General features: G+C 33.6%; 3 protein-coding genes across 3 annotated transcripts; all 3 read right to left on the bottom strand.

Annotated features, from left to right (window-relative positions):
- Nucleotides 1-63: 63 nt before the first annotated feature.
- On the bottom strand, nucleotides 64-3,916 carry LOC145595771 (enhancer of rudimentary homolog). Its single transcript, XM_081652194.1, has 4 exons — nucleotides 3,771-3,916; nucleotides 1,830-1,923; nucleotides 864-984; nucleotides 64-454 (listed from the first exon to the last, which is right to left on the bottom strand). Exons 1-4 carry the CDS (start codon nucleotides 3,771-3,773, stop codon nucleotides 364-366), a joined length of 309 nt encoding a protein of 102 aa, XP_081508320.1. The 5' UTR covers nucleotides 3,774-3,916; the 3' UTR covers nucleotides 64-363.
- Nucleotides 3,917-9,267: 5,351 nt separating this feature from the next.
- Nucleotides 9,268-12,482, bottom strand: LOC145595881 (putative folate-biopterin transporter 6). The gene is made up of 4 exons (XM_081652308.1): nucleotides 11,835-12,482; nucleotides 10,617-10,721; nucleotides 10,120-10,290; nucleotides 9,268-9,864 (listed from the first exon to the last, which is right to left on the bottom strand). Exons 1-4 carry the CDS (start codon nucleotides 12,480-12,482, stop codon nucleotides 9,268-9,270), a joined length of 1,521 nt encoding a protein of 506 aa, XP_081508434.1.
- A 1,024-nt stretch (nucleotides 12,483-13,506) lies between these two features.
- LOC145593764 (putative phospholipid hydroperoxide glutathione peroxidase) lies at nucleotides 13,507-16,898 on the bottom strand. The gene is made up of 6 exons (XM_081650114.1): nucleotides 16,509-16,898; nucleotides 15,724-15,800; nucleotides 15,513-15,574; nucleotides 15,008-15,126; nucleotides 14,748-14,915; nucleotides 13,507-13,916 (listed from the first exon to the last, which is right to left on the bottom strand). Exons 1-6 carry the CDS (start codon nucleotides 16,776-16,778, stop codon nucleotides 13,887-13,889), a joined length of 726 nt encoding a protein of 241 aa, XP_081506240.1. The 5' UTR covers nucleotides 16,779-16,898; the 3' UTR covers nucleotides 13,507-13,886.
- Between the last annotated feature and the right edge of the window lie 878 nt (nucleotides 16,899-17,776).

Raw genomic sequence — 17,776 nt, 5'->3', positions numbered from 1 at the left:
AAATTCAAGTGGAGTAGTATACGCTGTATATCTTGTTATCACAATCATGAGTCTCACGACATATAGGAGAATTTCAATTTTCATTATAATTTTGGGTCATTCAATCACAGGCTAATACCAAAAATGACATAAAAAACAGTCAGCCAAGTGGATTTATAAAAACTGCTAGATCTTATGCCATCATAACTGTAATCTCATATCTAATTCAACATCCTAAGGTTAATAAGTACATTTCACATTACATACTTTGAGTACTTTCTGAACTTTGTATAAACACTGTTCTTACAGATAAATTGGCTTCTACTGCAAATATAATCTGCAGTGACTCAGTCACCAGAAAACAATTGCAGTTCATTCCTTGACTCATCGTGCCAATTTTTTGAGTCGTTGGAGTGTCTTCTGCTTGATCCACTGCCTATCATACGGCAAGTAACCTTGAATGGAATGCTCATAACTACAGAAACAAAACAAAGACAGCAATAATCAGACTAATCAAGAGAATTAAAATCATGAACAGAACAGAAGTAATCCAGGAAAAACTAGGGCAATCTTTCAAAAAAAAAAAGGAAAAACTAGGGCAAAACAAACACTGAAATTATGCTACAAATTTTGCAAAATCAGATAAACAAATGAACAACTAAATTACTCATGTTTGAAATGAGTATCAAAATGATTTCAGAGCTTAGATAACCATGTCTATAGGAAATAAGGAGCAAGATAAATTCCAGTTTTATCCCTAACTTCAACCATATAAGAACATGAAAATTAAAGAAGATGAAAATCATAATAATTAGCTAATGCTAATCAACAATTTCAGTTAATAATATACAATCAAATTAATAGAAGTAGGAGGAGGGACCTACACCAATGCACTCAAATCAGCAAGCCCATCGATGAAATTGTATAAATCACCAATGTCATAACTGATGTTTCTGAGGGCTGGATTTATCTCCTTCAGCTTCCTTTCATACAATGCACAGATACCTGCACGTAAAGCATGCAAGACTGCATAAGAAAATACGATAAATAAATAAGGAAATAAGTAAAATCAGGGCTACAGACTAATCACTCAACAGATATATCAAGATACTACAGTCATTCTTCCCACAAAAGATACTACAGTCAAGAGGAGCTATTGGAGTTGGATACACTGTTGTACTTTTATGGCTAGGCCCGTTGCTTGAGCAGATGCTCCAAACATTTGCTTACCATATGATGTCAGTGGCAATGTGGCAAGCTGAACTCTTCCCAGAAGGTGGCTGCCACTATTACTCCTGATGTTCCAAATTCCCTCTCAAACTCTTGGTTTCACAATTTGTTATAAATCTTTGAGGCTTGCTGGCCCTAGATTACACAACATTCATACATATTTTGCAATAATTTATTGTTAAAGAAAAGTAAATAATATTTCATTTAATAATCCTAAAGTAAATACTATAAATTGCAGGTGTTGGGAAAAAAAGTACCCATACACTTAATTACTTATAATCAGAGCTATAGTGTAGCAGCTAACAATTACTAACAAATAACTGAAAATAACATATTCTTTTACTACTTAATTTTAAATTTTATTAAGGTGGCTTGTCCGGCAAAGACTCTTCAAGTCTACGTCTAAATAGATTATGATTAGGTTGACCTCTGCTGCTTACATTGATATGGATCAGCACAGAGTTGTAGATCTTTCAGGCATGGTTCTTTACCATACGTTTTATCCTCATGAAATCACTAAAGCTTCCTCCACCAATAATCAAACAGCTCATACAAAAAAGGTCCAAACTTCTATACAAAACTTTGTAATTTTGTAAAAGCAACAAAAATTGAAAACCTACCATCCATTGCTTGACTTATTGACTCATAATCCATAAATGTTCGAGTTGATCTGTTCTGTGATGTCTGCATTAGGATAATTGTATGCCTATTGTCCTGCAGAAATGAAAATAGGCTCCAGTAAGCATCCCAAAGGGTCAGGAAATGACAAGGCTCAAAAGTAGGGAGCTAAAGAATCAATATCAACTATATATTCAATTTAAATCAGCAAATATATGATGAACTGGCTCCATAGATTAGAAAATCCATATCACATTGCAAACCACTTGCAGAAGATGCGTACATACATTGCTTTCAGTATGCTCAAGCATATTGAAAGTTCAACAAAAAAAAATATATATTAAAGAATCATCTACGTTCATGACAATCATGGTTATGTGCTGGAGCACCAGAAGTCGATCATGTAGAGTCAGTCACTTGTTTCTAGATAATCTAGCAAGTAGGATAAAAACAGTTCCAGCTAAGGCCACTAAAGGGCAGCTAAAACAGGCTTTTGAATATATAAGTAAAGCATGGGTTACCATATACACATGAGTCAAAAAAAACAAGACTGATTGAATAATTGCACTACAATTTTAAACTTCAACAAGGCATCGCCTAGGTTTTGCAAACAACTTTGGATCACTCAAACCATTTGAAAAGAAAGCTGAAAAGTAAATTTATCACTCAAATGATTGAGGACTTGGAATTCCAATAGAAGTACCAGAGTCATAAGTATATAGTTCTTGTAAGGACCTAGAAACACTAAAAAACACAAAACCTAGATCCAGACATTTGTTGATTCTCTTTTCTTGGTGGATTAGAAAAGCATAAGCACATGTCTTACACAGCGAGCAATTTCATCGACTAAAAGAGTTTGTTGTAATACATAAGTACAAGGTCAGCTCATGCTTAAGAGCACACAAGCATCAAATAGCTGGAATAAACACAAGTTCATACATTGCATCCCAGATATTTTAAAGATTGCATCTAAGATGAATAGGTCTATGGCAAGAAAGCATCATTGACACATGTAAACAATAAAATATTACACAAGTATAGCCAACCAAAATTTAGCTTTAATAGAAATCAACTCGAAGCAAACACTCACTTCAAAATCTATTTTCCATCTCATCAAAGAAAAACTAGGAAATTGGAAATTTCAATAAGAAATTCTCCATTTGGATTCAAAGCAGTTATTTTTTATATTAGAAACCTGTCAATCAAATAAAGGTCTAATACAAGTTTTACCCTTTCCAACAAGCTTATCAGATTTTTTTTTCGTTTAATAAAAACACATACAATTACACTCCAAGTAACAACAATTCTACTAAGTGGAGCTAAATTCTACTGGTATTTACCAATGCCTCAAGTAGCAAAGCAATAAAAGAACGTAAACCATTATTCTTTTCTATTATTTGATTTTCGCCACCAATTTCATATAGCAGCACATCAATCATTACATATATAAACAGCAACTAAAATTAACTTTGATCGAACAACACAAGAAGAAAGCAAACTACAGAATTCCAAAGTATTGCTCAATTTTCGCCACCAACTCAATTTTACCGCCTACATCACAAATAAGCATATTATCAATTACATACAGAGCAGCTTAATCACATTACACTGAAAGCAGCCAAAGTAAAGCAGTCCAAGAACTGATTATATCTGCAAACCCTAATTCCCAAATTAATTGCAAAAAACAACCAATTTCTAAAATTCATTATTGTTACTTCAACTACATGAAATTCCACTTCATCAGCAAATTATTTTACTAATCAAACAACAATCCCCAAAACTTCAAATTCGTATAATCCTATCAAATTTAGAAGCAAGAACAACAAGGCAGAAGTTACACTAAACCTCAAATTCATGGTAAAACCCTAGATATAAAATCATTTGTAACAAAAATCAAATTGATAAGTGAAGTATGATACAAGAGAGAGAAACAGAGAGAGTACCATGTTGAAGAATGAGGGTGGTCGAAGAAGTTGCAGAGATTGAAGGAGAGAGGAAAATTCGCAGTGTGCCCACGGTCTACGCCGACTCCTATCAAATCAAAATTCCTCACATAAGATGAGAAGTTGACAACAACAATATTAACTTCTACGCCCTCCGTTCCCATTTGATTTTTTTTTTACGTTTGGTGTTCCTTTTTATTCTTTACACACTATATGTTATGTCCCGACATCCTGTGCCATGCACGATTATTTTAATTTATTCATATTTTCTTTTGATAAATTATTTTATAGCATACAAAATATAAAGTTAATATCTTTGTAGAATCAATTATATTCCACTAGAATTACATTTTTTAAAAAAAATTATTTATTTCCTTATTACTACATACTTAATTGTGTAACAACCTAAGAAAGGTAAACATTATTGCTTGTATATTTTGTTGACAAAAAGAAACTTTTTTTTTCATAATTTCCTTAAATAAAATTTTCTATTTGAAAAAAAATAGGGTTTTTCTACATTATAACCCTCTAACTTTCCGTTTTCTACGATGTGCCCCCTTTTTTGAGAAATTTACACTGTAACCACAAAATACATTTAGCTTCTATATGGTAACCTTGCCGTTATCTTGCCGTAAACTAATTCCGTTACTGGGGCCCACTCACCACTTAATAATATTTTTTAATCGATTTGCGTGTTGGAAATGGTTCCGTTAATGGTTTTGGGGGCTATTTTGTTCCTAAAGCCGCCAAATTGAGCTTAGATTTAACAAAAAAATAACACAAATGACTCGTTCTGCATATTAAGAAATGTCTCGATTTGCGTGTTTACGTATTTAATACACAAAACAAGACATCTGTGTCATTTTTTTGTCAAATCTGAGCTCAATTTGGATCCTTTAGGACCAAAATAGCCCCCAAAACTTTTCACAGAACTATTTCCAACACGTAAATCGATAAAAAAATTATTATTAAGTGGTGAGTGTGCTCCACTAACGGAATTTGTTAACAGCAAGGTTACCGTATAGAAGCTAAATGTTTTTTGAGGTTACAGTGTAGATTTCTCAAAAAGTGGGGCACATCGTAGAAAACGAAAAGTTAGAGGGTTATAATGTAGAAAAACCCAAAAAAATAAATACTAAGGACACATCAAAAATTGACACGTGTCATTTCTGGTGTGTCTTTTAGATTATATAGTTATTGATTGATTAATTTAGGATCTTTTCTTTTTAAGTCATTGATTTTGGACAGAATTACCCTTGCTTTATAATTTAAGAAAAGTGTTATACATAGCCCATTAGGCGACATACAAGCATTAAAAACGCACTAGAAAATTATGTAAAGTTAGGAAATCATGAAAATATAAGCACTAATTTCACCAATTTACGCGTTTTTGTCATAAATTCTTAATTTTATACCATTTTCAAGAATGTATTAAATGCTTAAATATAGCCCTTAGGGCTACATATAACATTACCCTAGAAAATGTTATACATAGCCCTTTATGCTACATATAAGCATTAAAAACGCACTAGAAAATTGTGTAAAGTTAGGAAATCATGAAAATATAAACACTAATTACACCGATTTATGCGTTTTTGTCATAAATTCCTAATTTTATACCATTTTCGAGAATGTATTAAATGCTTAAATATAGCCCTTAGGGCTACATAAAACATTACCCATAATTTAAATATTCAATTGCCATCTACTTTTCACGTGCAAATGTACTTTTTATAATATTTTAATTGGTTTTCAATACTCATTATTACTTTCTCTCTCATCTCTCTTCTACTTTTGCCTACTTTTTTTTACCCCACATGTACAATATTCATTTTTTAAGTACAATTGTGCCTTTAATGATTGAATTTATTACAATTTACCTCAAATTTATATAATTTCTTAATAACCGCGTATAATTCAAAACGTCAAGAACAAAAGGGAACGGAGGGAGTAAAAAAAACCAATATTTGTTTTTACAAGAAACTTCTCTAATCTTAATTTTTCATTTACGGAGTATATAATTATCTATATCGGAAAAAATACAAGTTTATCAGCATGATAAAAAAATAAATTAAATTAAATTAAAAAAAAAAGTATATAATGTATTATTATTATCATAAGTAAATCAACAAAAAAAAAAAATTATTCATGGGATCACAATTGTTGATCTACATATAAAAATGTTATGATAATTGAGATTTTTGTTGTTATTTATAGAAATGTTACTAAATAAATGATTTTTGTTTATCATAATGTTAAGTTGGGGCTTCCTCATATTCAACCATGGGCGGAATCCGAGGTGACTAAGGTAGGTCATGGCCACCCCTTGATTTTGGTTAAACATTAATTTTGCGTTTGTTGCCAAACAAGTCTGGAGAATTGTCCTTACTCCCAAATTATTTCAAGGCTTCTTTCAAGGTTCGTTAAAGGACTGGATAGATTACTCTTAATCTTAGAGATTCCAGTCACGATGATGATCAAGGTTGGCCTACTCTCTTTGGCATCATTGTGTGGTGGATTTGGCATTAGCAAACTTGTTAGTTTTTCAATCGACGACGTGAGATGAGATTCTCGTAGATATGGGAGCTTTCAATTCATTCGAATTCGGGGTGGATGAAGTGTTTAGGAGTCTAAATGGTCTGAATGCTGGTACTCCCTCGAGGCCTAAAAGGCAGCAACAGTATGTGAATTGGCAGCCTCCTGATTTCGGTTGGTATGTTCACGGTGCAGGTAAGGGGTGGCCTGGGCCAGCAAGGGGTGGTGCTCTAATTCGTGGTCAAGAAGGCAAGTTCATCTTAGGTTTTGCTGCTAATTTTGGTCGTTGTACACCCTGCCTTAGAGCTGAGGTTTTGGCTCTAACCCGAGGCCTTGAGTTAGCTAAGAATTTACATTGAAAAACAGGAAAATCAATTGGACAACCTCGCATGTGTGCGAATTCTTAAGCAGGGGACAGCTATATTAGAAGTGAGAATGTGCATGAATTAATTAAAAGATGCATCAATATGCGTAACCAACACAGCTGGGAGGTAAAGATAGCTCATATATATCGTGAAGGAAGTTGCACGGCGAATTGGTTGGCCAACCGCGGAGTCACTCAAGACATGGATTTTGATCTTCTTAGTTTTATTCCTTTATGCCTTATTTTAGAAGAAGACGTTAGGGGGTGGCTTTCCCTTGACTAAAACCTTCTTAGTTGTTTTTCTTTGTTTTGCTTGTTTTTCTTTTCTTGGCATTGCATCATGAAAAAAAAAAAAAACACACACACACACACACAAATTTTCATAGTTTGTTAACATGTGAGATCTTTATGGGAATCTTACGTGAGACTAAGCTATTTTCTTTTCTCTCTAGTCTTTTCTTAAAAAGCAATGTCCCATTAGCATTTACTTAGACTTACTGTAGTATTTTGGCCCAAATTTTATAAACTCATTCTTTTGGTGGACAACTGTGCATATTCTAGAAGCTTCCAGAATAATCAAGCAAGGTCATTACTTGCTCTTGATTTCTCTAGAATAATATCTTATTTGAATGTTTTAGAGCATTATTGACATTGGAAGCTATTAGAATATAATACATGGTTTGTGAATTTTCTAGAACATTATGGATACACGAATGATGGAGGAATTTCTAGAATATTCCGGCCATTTCTTCCAAGCTCCATTTACACCTATAAATATAGGTAATGGGCATTCAATCATTGAATACAACATAACACAATAAGCCATACCATACACAAGCATTCCTACATACTACACCTCCTTGTACTATTTACGTTCGTTACGAATCCACTATTCCTACTTTGTAATACTCTTTTGTGAGTTTTTATTTTAAGAGTTCTCGTAATACTCACCCTGTACTCTCCTATATTCAAATAGTGGAATAAAAGTGCTCGTCGTTACATAAAAATCGTGTGTTCATTTACATTAATTATCTTGCCAATCAATTCAACTTATACTTCTCAATCAAACACATCTTCGCTTCCGTTGCACACTCTTCAATCCTGATTTTGACCATTCTGATGTAAAATTTCTGGTTTCACTACAAGTGCATCACAAGTGCATCGATTTTTTTTTTTTTTTTATTTAGAGGAAATACAATAGCATCGTTTAAATATTACTTGGTAGATTAGTGGAGATTATTGGAAAATTAAAATTACATAAGAATGATAATGGTAATTAAGATTGTGAGGGAAGATTTTTTTTTTAAAAAAAAAAAAAAATTAAAGTCGAAAAAAAAATAATGCACATTAATTTGAAAGTAATCATTTAGAGTTTTCACATAATATCTAGGAACCTTGATAACATCCAATGGATCAGTACGTTGGATTGGTCATCTGTTATGTAAAAAAGTTAGTGTATATACAATATAATGATTCTTATAATTTTGTAAATATGTGCCAAGTGATTTAAAACTCTTACACTAGAAAACAAGACTGCATAATAATGTGAAATTTGATAAAACTTAGAAATTAAAATGATAAAACTGCATAAATCCATTTTAAAAAAAAACAAGTGTAAAATCTGTATAAGAAATCATTGCTTTCAAACATTTGATGTAAAGCTATGGGACCCATCTATTGCTCTAGTCCAGCTCCCTCGATGTTAAATTATGGGACGCGTTTTCAATCTCAGAGGCCCTATCTAAACATTTGAAGATGTAGGGCTGGTAAATTTAGTAGTGATGCTAGTTGTTTTGCATCCTTGCGCACTGAAGCAACCAAAAAAAAATTCTTATATATTATAACATGGTAACTCGCCAACTGGATCAGATTATGTCCAACAGCGCTGCTTCTTCACTTGTTAGTCAAAGTAATACTACTAAAATACATTTTCACCCTTCAGATAAACATTTATTTTGGGATGGTTCCTTATGGGATCGACGAGTTCCTAATGTTGTCCATACATTCGACTTATTAACTGATTATGGGGTTGGCAGCTATCATCCTGTTGGATATGAGGTAAAGGATTTATGCTAAAGTTTTTGTAGCTTGATATCTTTCATGTTTTTGTTGTTAAAAGTTTGGTAGCATGAGAATCGCAGAAAGGTTTGCTGCTGTTGTTGTATCGTTTTGAACTTGACATATTTTAACATATGCATATCATTTTTTAGGTTATCATAAATTCTGAATTTTGGGATCTCCAAAAGTTCAGGCTATTTAAAACTTGGGCTAAACTTGCTCTAACAAAAAAAAAATCTAAATCTCAATATTGCAGTGATGTATTTGCTTATATTTAAAAAATAAATAAATTGACACACGTCTTACTTCAATTTTTGTTTAACAATTATAAGACAAATTAATTTATTTGCTTATATTTAAAAAATAAATAAATCGACACACGTCTTACTTCAATTTTTGTTTAACAATTATAAGACAAATTAAACATTGTATTAACTTATATACTCAATCTTCTTAAAATTTAGAGAGTAGAGTTTGTACATAATATCTACTCGCCCCGGCCCTAAGCTATATAATAAATAAAACAATAATTTTGGTAAATCAAATGTCCAATTTTTCACTAGGAGGTACAAGTTCCAAAGTTGCTTCTTGTACCCTAGCACTTGTATTCCTATTTGAAGTAATGTTTGAAGGAACTAAAACATCATGTTGGGTTGCATTTGGTACAAGAAAAATCAAAGCAATTGTACCAAATCTCAAGCAATTTCTTACTAGAATTGCCAGCCACAAATTACTAAAATTAGTTCTTGAAATATCCAAATAATGAAGCACCATGCCTCCCAACATTTTAGAAGAAAGTGAGCCTACACTATCAATGCACATTAGGAGTGCAAAAAATGTTCCCTCAATGCCTAAAGGGCAAAGCCTTGTGCTCAAAACTACCATTGGCATCCATCGAATGCGGCCTATTACGTGATAAATAGTTTCCTCCACTATAATGAAGACTGAATCGGGGATTCCAAGAGGTAAATTCCATCTAAGAATGAACATAAGATCCAACATTCCAGATGCGGCGTATAGGAGTTGAGCATAGAAGAGGAGATCTCTAAGTGAGAAGTCTTTCAAGAATTTGTGGTAGATGAATACACCAACCATTGAGCCTACAGCTCCGATTGCATACATCATTCCTACGAATTCCTACATCAATTAAAAATAGTGTCAAGCTAAAGATGGACGATTAGACTATTAGTCACAATAATGGCCCATGTAAATTTATGCTTGGAAAAAGCATCACATTATTGATTAGACCGAATTATTTCGTTTTAGGTCATATTTAGATGAAAAGTCATCTTTTTATATTAAGGTCATTTTTACTTAATCTCGTCGAGGTAAGGGTTATATGTGCAAATGTAAATCGCATATAAATGTAAAAGGATAGAGAAATTGAAAAACCTTGGAAAACCCGGGACCAGCTACAGGATCGGTATACCAATAAAAATGACCTTCGTGAGTGCTATAACTGAGGGCCAAAGATAGAAACATGAAGAGTGATGGCTTCCACACTTGAGGGAACTTTATTGTTCTATACATATCCTCCATTGCGCCTCCTACCCTCTCTACAACCTGCATTACACATGATCATGCAATTATATACTTAAAAACATTGACTAAAGTTACAACCATTATTGTATGAATGCTAATACTACATGACGTCTACATCCTTTATGCACACCAAACTATTTTGCAGCTCACAATAATCAAGAGGTTATGAGATCAAACCCCACTAAATTAAAGGCTCTTTGGATGGGATCTATTTTTCCTTCTCGCTCATTCTCAAATAGCCTAGCCCACTAATCTAGGTTAGGTGGACATGTGACTCTATGAGAGGTTTTAGCCCGGCAGGGCCTTCTCCTTACCAACCAAAAAAAATCCCATACGATGGGACTTACCTTCTTAGAACCTTGACTAGTTGAGTTGGCAACTCTTAACTCATAAATAAGGAATCCCAAAACTAGGAATGCTGCTGGCGCAATAGTAAGAATCCCAAGTGATCCCTACAAAATGAGAGTTTGCATAGCAAATTAATTAATAATGCATACAATCAACCAAAAACTCTGCAGTATTTGCACATATTAATGCAAGCTTTAAATTAAATTAGCGTTCTTGGCAAACAGCATTATACATTTATGTTACAAAGTACAAAATATTAGAGTAGATTTTGAATTTTGATGACTAAAAGTACAGTTGTTTTGAGGACAAAGCTAAAACTCAGGATCATGCATGCATTATATGTCTAAACATCCAATTAAAGTGAAAAGTGAGTCAATCCTCTATGATTTGTTAAATGAATTAAAGAGTGCATCACTTATTACTAGTTGTGAATTGAAAGTATGTAAGAGTACATAAATTATATTAACAAAACTCGTCATGATGATCCGTCCTAAAATCAATTGATAATAGGATGATTAACCCGGTAACTTAGGTTTTAAAGTAAAAGTTGTTCAGCTTATCTCATTCAAAATGTGGAATTGGAAACATAATACTCACACAGTCACACTTGTATTAGTTGCATTTAGCGCAGAAATGAAATGAAATCAAATTTAAAAAATTATTTTGCATGAACGAATGATTTGTAACAATGCTAATCTTGCCTTATGATTTGGTTGGGCTTCTATGCTTGATTTTGCTGCCTTATTACATTCTAGGAACTCTAAATAACATGCACAAACTGACAACTAAACACGACCTTTTTTCTTAGATCGAAATGTATAACATAAACATGCACAAAGTGACAACTAAACAAAATTAGATATTTTCTATAAATTACATCATTCTACTCCTACTCCAATTTCAAAAGTTTAACGAAAACTAGTTTCCTTGTCATATTCACTTCAATAATTTATTCTGACCATACCATTTATTTATGTAAAATAGATTGAAACCGTGTTTTCGTCTTTACGCTAATGTGGTTAATTATTATAATTATTGTTATTATTATTGGCATCAACAATATATTACGTAGTAGTAAGTTATTCTCGATTAAAACCAAAAACTATTATTTATTCCGACCTTATATGGACGGTATGATAAAACAATTTGCTAGTTTATTTTAATTTTATTCGAAAAAAATAATTATAATCAATTAAACAAAAATGAAGAGAACAAACCTGAGCTCCAAGCTTATGAACAAGAAACCCACTAGTAGAATACCCCAACAAAGCACCCAAAGAATGGCAAAATCCACAAAGACTCTGCAAATCAGCTGCTAATTCCTTCACTTCTATGCTATTCTTAGCAGTACAAGCATCAATTGTCGCGGTTGCCATTGCCATACCACCATGAACACCAATGAAACAAAGGAGTGCCAAGCTTGCAGGCAACTTTGTTGCAATGGACACAAGAACCGCGGATGAAACACCAACAACACCAGCAATAAAAAAATACGGCCTACGACGGTATCCCATGATAGGGAATACATCAGTAAGGAGCCCCCAGAGAGGTCTTAAGATCCAAGGGATGAAGTAAAAGCCAATGTAGAACTGAGCTGATGAAGGGTTGATTTTTTGCACGTCTTTCCAATAGTAATCTGTTACGACACGGAAGTAGGAGTCGGAGAAGCCGAGGTTGAGGCCGTAGACAAGGATGATGCCTAGGATGAAGGTGGGGTGCAGAGTGGTGGAGAGCATTTTGAGCCATTGGAAGGGTTGGAGGAGAAGAGAGGTTGGGTTTCGAGGGTGGTGTTTGGGTTTCGAGGGCGGTGGTGATGGCGAAGGCGGGTGTGGAGTGATGAGCTCCTCTGTTTCATTGGAGCTCATGGCCTAAGGAGCTCCTGAGATGGGAGATGGGGAAAGAGGGAAGAAAGAGAAAGGGGTTGACTTTTGAAAGTTTCTAAATTTGAGGAGATTCAATTTTTGTGCTACTTTATGACTTTGTGTCGTATGACTAAGTAGCATGAGAGTTAAGTTTTGCGTACTCAAAGGTTGGTACTCAAAATATTGGTCTTGTATTCTTTCTAGTAACGCAGTGGTTGAAGTAATGCATATCAAACATACAGAATTAAAATATGAAGAACTTTTAAAAAAAGAGAAAATATAATGATATTTTATACTCTGTAAATAAATAATAAGCTTGGCATCACGCCGTTTTTGAACGGATGGCAAAGTTCTAACCATATTTTTATTTCTACTCCCCCTAAATTAGGATGGCAAAGTTCTAACCATAAATTACACAGGGTGCAGTCGAAGAAGGTTGATCGACTTCAGTGCCATAATTCTTCTTGCTGTCACCGGAAACCCCCCAGTCTATAGGCCAATCACCGGAAAACCCTCAATACTACTCAGGCCCGGATTATGATCTCAAGCCTGCTCTTGAACATTTCAAAATTGCAATTTGATTCAGAAATGACAAAAACTGTAGCCTAAGGTGTCAAAATAATAAGAAGATGAATGGATAGTCAAGAGGTATCTACACCATATGATCATGTCATTCTCTTCATACTGCTCAAGATATTATCTTGTTTTATTTGAGTAGATATTCTTAAAACAAGATGTCACTAGGTAAGAATTAGTACTTCTTGTATAGCTACCGCGTTTTACTTTGAACAAAGAATATCTAGGATGTTTATTTATAGTTGGAAATAACAACTTTTTTTCACAAGTTATAAAAAAAAGGCCATGTATCGAGCAAACTATCAGTTATAAATTGTTGTCCCTTGTACATAAAAACGTAAGCAATCATTTAGCTAGAAAGGTCATTCTCTAGGTCTACCAATCACTTTCCCAACATACAACATTTGATTTACATGAAATTCCAGGGCAAGAACATTATGATTACGTGATAAAGACGGAAGAAAATGATGTTTACTGTATGACAAAAGATGTGTACATCAGGTTTATAAGACACTACACGAGTCTCTCCTCTGCATTCAAATTTGGTTTTCGTTAGGAGTGGTTCGATTTCACTCATATTGACATGTAGGAGAAAGAAAAACTATTTACAACATCATAGGATAGTAATTCCATGCCCTTATTGTCAGCTAACTATGGCTAATCCACAAACAAGATAAAGCAGTTAAGTATCAGGATTGCATTTCATTTTCGTACAATCATACCCTCAAAGAGAAACAATGTAAAGATAAAAATCAAAATATGACGTATCCTGCAGTGATTAAACAATACCGCGCTTGTCTTCTCTTATAGGTACATACAAACAATGAAGATTTACGCAGCCAGCAGCTTCTGAATGTCCTTCTGTAAGTTCAAAGCAAATTTTTTCCATTAGCACATGAAAAACATATCATCTCTGCAGATTTGACTATTAAGCATTATGCATCAATATAATCTTAACTTAGAAATTTAGCCAATAATGATTACCAGATTTTAAAATGGAAATAAGGACATTAATGTCTCTTTATTTATAGCGAAGTGCTCAAATCACACATAAATGTACCCTATTATATTTGTTGCTGATTGAATCTAACAAACAGTCTCTACTGCTACCATAAGTCCCTACCAATTGCCATATCCAAAAAGAAGGGATAAGAAATTCAATAGATATTTTAGATTTCAGAGCCAATCAACTCATACAATTTACTGCCACAACTACCATAGTAGGAAAGAGAAGGAATTAATCTACTTTCACAATTTATAGTTGGTTGACAAATAATAAGTCCCAAATAGTTGATTCACTAATCACTAGTAAAGTCTACCATATTGGTGTTTAACTAGCTCTTCTTCCAAAGAAAATATTTTAACAAACACCTGCCACGAACATATTTTACAAGGCAAGCAACATCAATGCCTGAGTTCGGCTTACATGATCTCAAATACCATCCATCCAATACGTCATAATGCAAACAGATGATAGAAATGATCAATACGTACAACATATACATTGTATGAATTAAGATAGTAGATTAAAGGCAGTAATGAGTCAGTTTGACCAAGTATAGACAAAAAAATATGACATGGATACAAAGAGGATAAAGGGGAAAAAATTCTACAGCCTCTTAAAGCACCAACAGCATCTAATATTGAAGCACGATAAGACAGAAACTAAAGTGAAAAAATTCAGGACAATACCTCGATTTGGATAGGGGATGTTGTAGGTGGGTATCGCTCCACAACCTTGCCATTTTTGTCCACCAGAAACTTCTCAAAATTCCACTTGATCAAATCACCAAAAAACCCACCAGCACTTGACTTGAGGAACTGGTAAACTGGCGCTGTGTTAGGACCATTCACATCCACCTGTTGCAGTCAGTAGCAGTCATGGTTTCAGTAACTGGTCAAGTATGGTTCGTTCTCTGGTAATTCTGAGCTGTTAAAGTTCACTAACAAACCTTGTCAAAAATGGGGAATTCAGCTTTGAACCTTGTACATGCGAAATTTTTAATCTCGGGATTTGAGCCAGGTTCTTGGCCTCCAAATTGATTACATGGGAATGCTAGAATCTCAAAGCCTGTAAATAAACAATTATCGCATTATCAATCTGTAAAAGTTCAGATCATTGAGATCAATTAAGAACATATGTTATTTTGTTTCAGCACTTCAGTAGAGTAAAAACATGCAACACTAGCTTGTTTTCAGAAGCATAACAAAAGAAAACCAAAGCACTGAAGAGGCTAATGAATATTTTACTCTGTGATGGCTATGCCACAGGTACACATGACAATAATATTGCATTGATAAATAGCTATAGTAGTGAAAGTACTCAGATACTTTTATGATACAAACGTCTGCAATAACTATAGTAAAATTCACTAGTTTATCTCAACAACAGATCAGTGCTCCCCAAAGGTTAGAAATAGAAACAAACTGAACATATGTACCAAATAGCTAACTTACCCTGAGTCTTGTACTTCTCATACAGGTGTGAGAGTTCTGAATAGTTTGATGATGTCAAACCACTGAAAGCAAAAATTTCTTGTCATTGTGTTATACAAAGATGCATGTTGCATTTTTTAGGTATCAAACCAATAAATTGCATAGTAAATAAACCACGTCTTTTGAAAAGTTATTCGGTGTAAAAAAGTTAAAAAGGAGATGAAATATGTACCACTTTGAAGCAACATTGACACATAAGAGAACCTTTCCCTTGAATTTGCTAAGAGCTACATCTTTTCCATCAATATCCTGCAGCATATACATTACAATCAATTCCACAATAATAAGATGTTTCTCCTCAATAATCGATATCCTCAACATTTGAATTAATGTAAACCATTTTACATTTCTGGGGACCTTTACCTCCACCCAAAAGTAAAATCCAAGATTATGGAAAGCAGATTCATACAATGATATCATTCATTATTCATTATTATTCATTATTCATTAAGCAATGTTTTGGTAAGGGTATGCATAATCTCTCACATTAAGAAGCCACTTACTACATGCTTCATAAGAGTCATTACAGTCTCAAATCATTCATGCTCAAACCTCCAATCAAGGTTATCCAAATTAGTCATTCAAGCCATTCAACTACAATGCAATTGAAGTGAGCCACTAGTTCATTTAAGCTAAAGTTTGTCTCCATAGTGGGGGCAGCTTCCCCTATAAATCCAATCAATCAATCAAAACCAAATTCTTAGAATCCATTGACCTCCACAGATTTCAGTCATAGGCTAAAACCTAATCCCACAATCAAGAAACAAGCATACATTCCACTAATTCACTGTTCTGAACTTTAATACGTAGTAGTTAAATGTCAGCAACAAGGTTCAACATATTAAAAGTGATCAATCCCAAATTACAGAACAAAAGGTAAAATCTTGAACTTAACTAAAATTACTGAAAACAAAAATTTTATCCCCATTTTGAGCAAAATCAAAAGGAAGCAAGTACCTTCACAGTATAATCATGGATGGTTTGTTCAGTAGCAGCTCTAGCATGAACTCCAGCACAAAAAGAGTTCTGCGATTTTACAGAAACCCCATTAAAATTCAATGATTTTAGAGAAAACCCATCTTGGAAAAACGATGAATTTAAAGACCCAAATCCAATTTTGCTGGAAATTGAGTGAAGAGCCATAGAAGGGGAAAAATTAGGGCGATTTCTCGCATTAAAAATTGATAATGAGGGCAAAGGGGAAGTGAAAATTGAAGAGAAAGCCATTGAATTGGAGCTTGTTGAGTTAAAATTTTGCAGCTAATTGTTGTAATTTCGAGCTTTAAAAGGTTCAGTTGTGTGTAAATTTGGGGAGGAGATTGTAGATTTGTAACGGCAATTGAAGTGCACACGTGGTGATGAATGCTTACTTCAACATTAATTGTTTTTTGGAATCAAATTCTAATTATTTTGTGGTAATTGTTCAATCAACGTTATTGTCTCTCTTCAACCAACTTAATTAAGTGATGTGTACTTCATTTGGAGAACGGGCGTTACTAGAAGGGATGCTAATGGGATAGATCAATTGGGTATCAGACGAAAATTAGTAGGGATGTTAATGGGACAGATCAAGTGGGTATCAAACGAGGATGGATATCCAAGTGGATGGTGCCCATGATGAATTGAGATTGTGATTTATGGATTTAGTTTTATACTTAATGGAGCGGAGGATGAATATGACTTTTGTATCCATTGTGCACACTGTGTGTGATGATTAGGGAGGTTAGAATGAGATAAAAATTTTAGATGAAGATAGAAATAGAAGATCACCATCTGATATCATTCGCCTCAGTGATATCTGATATAAAACGATGAACATTTGATGATTAAAAGATAAGACGAGTTAAAATCATTAGTTATGAAAAAATCTATAAACTAAACTAGAGTGCACTTGTACTTATGCAACTATTCAAGTGACACTTTTTCTATAAGAATATTACTTCATATATTTTTATGAGGTAAATAAAAAGTATATTTTTGACATTTATATGCCAAATCTTCTAGTAAAACTATATGAAAGTGCTAGTAAAAGCATAGTATTATAGAGAAGCACAAAAGCATAGTATTGTAGTATGTTGTTCAGCAGCACTAGTGTTATTCTATGCTTGCGTCGTTGTTATGCTTGAATCCATATAGTCATGAAAAACGTGCAAATCGATCAATTGAATCACCACATTTGTCATCCTCGAATATTTTGTCATTTACATTTTAGTTTTTCATGTCCA

This window comes from Chenopodium album, chromosome 19 (assembly GCF_948465745.1).
Source record: "Chenopodium album chromosome 19, dcCheAlbu1.1, whole genome shotgun sequence".
Classification (NCBI taxonomy): Eukaryota; Viridiplantae; Streptophyta; class Magnoliopsida; order Caryophyllales; family Amaranthaceae; genus Chenopodium; species Chenopodium album.
The sequence above is the reverse complement of the archived record's forward strand: the minus strand, read 5'-3'. Positions and strand labels throughout refer to the sequence as shown.